This window comes from Lolium perenne, chromosome 1 (assembly GCF_019359855.2).
Source record: "Lolium perenne isolate Kyuss_39 chromosome 1, Kyuss_2.0, whole genome shotgun sequence".
Lineage (NCBI taxonomy): Eukaryota > Viridiplantae > Streptophyta > Magnoliopsida > Poales > Poaceae > Lolium > Lolium perenne.
The window spans coordinates 71,528,546-71,535,762 of NC_067244.2; the positions used below are offsets into that span (position 1 = coordinate 71,528,546).

At 46.8% G+C, this 7,217-nt stretch overlaps 1 protein-coding gene across 1 annotated transcript; it reads left to right on the top strand.

Annotated features, from left to right (window-relative positions):
* The first annotated feature begins 384 nt into the window (after nt 1-384).
* LOC127296856 (serine/threonine-protein kinase RHS3) lies at nt 385-2,880 on the top strand. Its single transcript, XM_051327085.1, has 3 exons — nt 385-641; nt 854-1,675; nt 1,756-2,880. The coding sequence occupies exons 2-3, from the start codon at nt 876-878 to the stop codon at nt 2,657-2,659; spliced, it is 1,704 nt and encodes a 567-aa protein (XP_051183045.1). The 5' UTR covers nt 385-641; nt 854-875; the 3' UTR covers nt 2,660-2,880.
* Nucleotides 2,881-7,217: the final 4,337 nt, after the last annotated feature.

Sequence of the window (7,217 nt, forward strand, 5' to 3'; positions counted from 1 at the left end):
TGGGTAGTGGATATGCATATGTGTGTAATATCAAGGTGTTTTATTCTTTAGTGTGGCACGCCGTTTTCGTCTCGAGAAAGATAACTATGTTGACGCCAATAATCTTAAAATTCAGTGACACCATTCTTCAACAGACCTTAAGCTCATTTATGTTGTACCTGATATCAACAAAATGACCGCTCACTTAAATATACGAAGGGAGATGATTTTGGGTTGGGGCGCCTTGTACTCTCCATGAAGAAAGAAACAATGAGCACAAAAAACAAACAAATAAGAATTCCTAGCCAAGCCGAGTTGAAAGACCTGACGATGGAAGACCCAAGAAGAGGGTCAAGACACTATTTTCTCCTCTTCCTAAATTTAGCAATGCTTTCTTCATCCACCCCTACTCCACGGCTTCGTCTCACAACCCTACGAATCCAACTCCAAGTTTGCATGCATTCTTACCCTTTTCCCTCCCAACAAAGCAATCCTTCCTAGTTGCTGCCCTCATTGCATTTTCACCACCATGGCAAGACGAATAGGACCTTGTGTTAATTTCTTTCATCCGCCTCTGTGAGCTTTCTTGGTGTATCGTATGAAGCATCGATCGAATTGCTTGCCATTTGAAGCACACTAATCAGCAAGATTTGACTCGCCAGGTTTTGTCTTTGTTCCTTGTTCATTAAAATGCCTGCTTAGGAAACACATTTACCTTTGATAGTATGGCAAATTATTGCGTGTTCTGTGAGTTCTTCACCCCGAAGAATATATATGACAGAAGTAATAACAAAGTAGTAGTTTGCTTTCGCAGCTGTGTTATGTGAGCTAAAATTTCAATTAGCTATTGATTTTGTGCCTTGTGACGTTTCAGAGAAATTGTGGATCCTCCGTTCATGGAAGACGACGGCATGGATTTCAGCCCTCAGAAAAATAGTAACGATCATGAGCGCGACAGCTTCGAAGACGATGAATTCGTCGACATCCAATCTGCAACCTCCAAATCATCTGCTCATTCGCAAGTCCCTACGGACAAGAAGCCGAAGCCCAAGCCCAAGAACAAACCAGAGCAGGCCGAGAAACCCAATACGGCCAATGTGAACCAAGCTGCTGCTACTATGAGCAGCCCTGCGCCGGCCCAAACATCCGAAACAGCGGCGACGAGCGCGAACAATCATACTAATACTGAACCCGTGGTAGGCAATGGCATCAGTTTGGACAGCAGCCGCAGCACCCGTAGCAGCAGCCTGGAGAGCAGCATCAGCTCGGTTTCGGCGGCGTCGTCAACGGCGCCGGCGCAGGTGAAGCGGCACACTGGCGGGGACAGCCGTTGGGAGGCGATCCAGCAGGCGACGGCCCAGGAGACGGCCCTGAACTTGGGCCACTTCCGGCTGCTGAAGCGGCTGGGCTACGGCGACATCGGCAGCGTGTACCTGGTGGAGCTCCGCGGCACGTCGGCCTTCTTCGCCATGAAGGTGATGGACAAGGCGTCGCTGATCAGCCGGAACAAGATGGCCCGAGCGCAGACGGAGCTCGAGATCCTGGGCCTCCTCGACCACCCTTTCCTCCCCACCCTCTACACCCACTTCGAGACCGACAAGTTCTACTGCCTCGTCATGGAGTACTGCAGCGGCGGCAACCTCCACTCCGTCCGCCAGAAGCAGCCAACCAAGCATTTCACCGAGCAAGCCGCCAGGTTCCTGTCCATGTCAGTTTTGTACGTCGATCTGGACGTCGACGGCGACGATCTGACTAAGTTTTGCATTTCTGTGCCAGGTTCTACACAGCTGAGATACTGCTCGCGATGGAATACCTGCACATGCTGGGGATCGTGTACAGGGATCTGAAGCCGGAGAACGTGCTGGTGAGGGACGACGGCCACATCATGCTGTCGGACTTCGACCTGTCGCTGCGGTGCACCGTCTGCCCGACGCTCGTCAAGTCGTCGTCGGTGCACAGCAACAGCGGAATCGGCGTCGGCGGCGCCGGCACCGGTTCGAGCTCCGGCGAGGGCGGCGGCGAGGGCCTGGGTCCCAACCAGGGGTGCGTCCAGTCGTCGTCGTCCTTCTTCCCGCGCATCCTGCCGCGCCGTAGCCGGAAGGCGTCCAAGAGCGACGTGCAGAGCCTCAACGCGGCGTCCGCGGTGGAGTTCAACGCGGAGCCGACGGAGGTGCGGTCCATGTCGTTCGTGGGCACGCACGAGTACCTGGCCCCGGAGATCATCCGCGGCGAAGGGCACGGCAGCGCCGTGGACTGGTGGACGCTGGGCATCTTCCTCTACGAGCTGCTGCACGGCACCACGCCCTTCAAGGGCGCCGGCAACCGCGCCACGCTCTGCAACGTCATCGAGCAGCCGCTGCGGTTTCCCTCCGACTTCGGGGGCTCGGTAGCAGGGGGCGCAAGCTCCGTGGCGAGGGACCTCATCCGAGGGCTCCTCGTGAAGGAGCCACAGAAGCGGATCGCCTTCACCAGGGGCGCCACGGAGATCAAGCAGCACCCCTTCTTCGAGGGCGTCAACTGGGCGCTGGTCAGGTCCATGGCGCCGCCGTCGGTGCCGGAGCCGGTGGACTTCCGGCAGTACGCGGCTGCTGCCAGTGGCAAGGAAAAGAAGGCGACGGACAGCGCTGGGGGCAAGTCCAGCACCGGCGATCAACCACAGTCTGATTTCGAGTATTTCTAGGATTGTTGACACTTGACTTGGGACTGGCATTAGATCGCTTGACTTCTGATCCAACTTCTGAGAGATATATACGCTTCACCAACTGTGATGCACTAATCAAGATGAAAATATAGTAGTGAACTAGTGATTTTCACGGCCTGTCAGCCTTTTGTAATTTTTTCTTCAACACGGTTTCTGTATGCACAACTCTGATCGAAATATAAATTGCCGCAGCTCATCCATCTACTTTCTACTTTTCCAGGTAATTAAGGAATTTTGTTTGATGCGTAAGTCTCTGTCAAATTACGTCAGCGCATTTCAACATGTACAGAAACAAAATCTAACCCCCATAAGCTACGTCTCAGCTAGCTGAAACTTAGCAATTTTGTATCTTCCCTCCCCGGCTCTGTAATGTCCACTGAACTCCGAAAATCTGCACACACCCATAAACTCATTATTATTTGTCGAAACCTCGCTAGAAAATCCTATCCCAACACAGATGAGAGTACAATGGAAAGACAAAATCAACGTCGTAAGCCCAGAAACATGCCACATGGGAAAGTCTAGAAAAACGAACAACCAACTTTTCCCATAACAATTTTACTACACATAGATCCAAATCTTAGATCAATCTATTAATAGCGTTTTTTGAAAAGTTTGAAATTTACATGCAAATGTTTTCCTTTTGAAAGTTTGAAAAATTGACCAGTTTTTGGCTGGGTATAACAGGGATCTTTTTGACCGTTTTGACCTTGGACTCGACTCTTAATTCCCCCTAAACAAGGATATTTCCCATAAGAAATAAAAGTGGATCAAGGGAGGATTTCCATCGTGAGAGAAAGGAACATACATTTGGTTGGCCAGCTTCTATGCACTCACTTGCTTGCTTCGCCTAAGACAAGTTTAACCACGGTGGGTTCTGACCTCCTGTCCAAGTTTTGGCGCACCGCCCTACCAGCTCGGAGGGGGGCACACCTCTTCATGGCCACGCACGAGCCCTTACAGTGTGTCCATGGGACCCCCCCCCCCCCCCCCCCCCGTGGAGCGCATCAAATCATGGGAACTAATGGGCCATAAGACCAAGTGGGAGCACAGTCATCACGCCAAATCAGGGAACATCGTGCGGGAATCCTATCATCACCCAAAGTCCCAAACAACCCGCAATGTCTGCCGACTCATTACTACAACACACAAACCCGCCACCTGGCATTTCGGTTAAATAATGGGCTTGAACTCCAGTGAATCGGGGGGGGGGGGGGGGGCTTCATTTTTATCCTCCTCCCGAGTTCACCAACAAAGTAGATTCGAAGAACTATGAGTTCAAAAATCTGCGGGAGTTATAAGTAGGCAAAACGAACTCAAGAGACGTGAATCGTGTCTCAACTGTGCAAAGAAAGATGATCAAACATCATGGTTCCACAACGACAACGAAGGCAATCAAAACCTTGAGTTATTCAATTAATTCAGGAAGAACCAAGAAACAACACGAAAATAAGGACACCAACTTGAGCATGCATGGCCAGGAATAAGCTCTCACCCGGCCCCTCACTTGATTTACCATACGATTTCTCGGTCGTGGGTAGATTATGCATACCGATGAAGGGCTTTTCAATGCATACGTATAACATGTACCCGACACTATACCCTCTAAGTCAGTTGGGTGGGTGATGAGTGCATTTTTGAAGCATATTTACTTAATGTATTTGCACTAGTAGTTATATGATTTTGGTATTTTACCACGCACGCGCACACCTTTTATGTCAGTTTCAACAGGATCCCCGAATGTAAGAACTTGATGGACACAATCAATGGAGCAGCCATTTTTGGATACAAATATGTTGATTGAAGGACATTAAAGCAATAAAAATATTTACCTTAGCACTTGGGAAAAACTTCACCGAGAAAACAGTCAAAACAAAGAAATTAGAGAGTTCGGCGACCACTAGTATGACGGGGGCCTGCCCTTATGGTTCGCCCGTACCACCGCCTTCGTCTCTTCAAATAGTTTCGCCCTGTGCATAGAGATGAGATATACGACATTCGTAGACTCTAGAAAGTGCAGAAACCTCACCTACGGAAGGCATCCAGTGGGGGAACTAGCAGAAGGGCACCGATCCTCTCCGCTACTCGGATCCTTGGAGGCTTGGGCATCATCTCTCACCAGCCGCTGCATCAACACCATCATCCATTCCCATCTTGTTGTACTTCCTATACTTTTTTGTGGATTTGAACAAGTATTCATTCCCCCTATGTATTTGATCCATTTTATTACCATGATGATGTCTCCTACCTCTATGTGTGAGTAGATTCATTTGTTCTTTGGGATATGGTGAAACCCTAATTATGGATCTCAAATAAAATAAAGATGTTTTCTTCATTCATTCATTATTGTTTGTTAATTGACTCTCTTGATGTTGTTGAAGTTGACCATGCAACATGTGCCTTTAAGAACAAGAGAGGGGATTATCCTTGAACGCGTAGTAGAGAGGACCCATCAAGTGACACCCTCACGCTAATCCTCTATCACGTGGTCAAGGGGGAATAAGACAAGAGTCATAAAACGTACATCCATATCCATGGGATCTTGGCGGAACCCTTAATACTGATGTACTGAGGTGGCTTGGCCTTTAAATTGTTGTGGTTATGAGATGACAATTGATCAAATGGATGGTCCGCAATCGCCCTGTGTGGAGCTTCTCACATACACATGTAACAAATGACTAGAATTAGGACTATCCTAATCATTAATATTTCAAATACTAGAGGTAGATCCAAGACCCTCCGGGAACACTTTACCTATTGCAGTTTCAGTATCTTTACTCTTTCCGTAGTCACTTTTAGTACTTTTACATTTACTGTTATTTACACTCAACCTATTTTATTCACTCTTGCTTGATATTAATGGCATCTTTGTGCATTCCTTGGTAAGTGGTCACGAGGAACAAATCTTTGACAAGAAATGTTACCACAAAAGAATCTCATTCGTTCCATACGAGGTTTCAAACATAGAGGGAAGGCGGAAGGCATCACTAACCACGACAACCTATATAAAGGGGGCCCTATGCTCTCCGAAGGGCTGCACAATCCGATACCTACATAAGTGATGTCATCCTCATTGTCGATATCTACAAATTTAGCCCGTTCTAGGGATGTTAAACCCTAATTTGTCCAGCATAGCCTCATACATCATCATCTACATATCTTACAGTCCTTACATTGTAATCCTCTCTCTACATTGTGTAATACATGACCAAGGAAGGAGTACGACATTTACACACACACACAACAGGACTTGAACCTAGGTAAATCTATGTCTATGTCCCACGAGCTCCATCTGTTGATGTGAGCACTTTTCATGACTAAAATTTCACCTGCTCTCAAGAGTACTCTGACAATGTCATAACACCCCCGAGATTTTTCACTCGACACTCTCCATCAAAGACGCATCTACGAAGGGAAATTAAGACGCATGGCACGAATGTATATGCATCCAACCAAAAGGCGGGATAATGGTTTTTCAACTGAAAGAGAAATCTGAACAAACTCGAGGAAAGGAAATTACTTCAACAAGGGAAGGGTAGGAGACGGGGTTGGAGGCAGTAGGCTTTCGCCCTTCCGACCCCGGTCCGGGAGTGAATCCTCGAAGTCTATTTTTCTCCTGCTTCCATGCAATGCCTTGGTGCTTGAGTTTCGCAAAGGGTAGTGCTAGCCGTCGGTCTCCCGACGCGGAGCCGAAAATCGGTTGATGTTCCCACTATTAGATCAAGATCCCACGTTCCGTAATTAATGCTTCGCTCACGTCGCTTTGATGTTGTACGCCGTACGTCGCTTTCCCATCACATGTGGCTTTCCTGTTGTACCGCTGCAGGTTGCTTTCCTACTGCACACGCCTCTATTTAGTGTAGGCTAAGTGCCCACCACCATGTGCTACTGTTGGATATTTACAACAAAACTATTCCAATAAAATTAAATATTTACAACAATGCTTAATAATGATATTTCGACATTAATAATTTTTGTGCTAAAATTATCTTTACAACAAATCACCAATATATTTACAACAATAAATTAACGGCAAAACCTACAATTTTCTTTGGGTGTTCACAATAGTTCTTATGCCTAAACTATATTTAAAACAAATTGATAATATATTTGCAACATTAATTAACCACAAAAATAATAACTAATTAAGGTGTTTACAACAATAGCCAGCAACAATTTTAACAAAAGCCAACAATTCCGATGCTAAAAATATATGTACAACAAATCAAAAATATATTTACAATATTAATTACAAACAATAACTAATTTGGGTGTTTAGAACAATAGCCATCGACAATTTTAACAAAAAAAACAATGGTTCTAATGCCAAACAATATATTTACAAGAAATAGACAATATATTTACAACATTAATTAGGAAAAAAAGCTACAAGAAATACTACCATACCCGCGCCCAAAACGTGCTTGGCCATCTCCACCAGTACCTCCGGCGCCCGGGGGAGGGGCAGGAGGCTCTCGCCGAAGGAGGAGTAGGGGCAGTGCTGTAATATCCTAGGATTCGAGATGTTTGCGGGGTA

Bases quoted from the DNA above. Each gene is read 5' to 3' on its own strand.
- LOC127296856 (XM_051327085.1), top strand. From the start codon at position 876: ATGGAAGACGACGGCATGGATTTCAGCCCTCAGAAAAATAGTAACGAT. The intron at 1,676-1,755 runs GTTCCTGTCCAT...TTTCTGTGCCAG, and splicing joins TTCACCGAGCAAGCCGCCAG to GTTCTACACAGCTGAGATAC.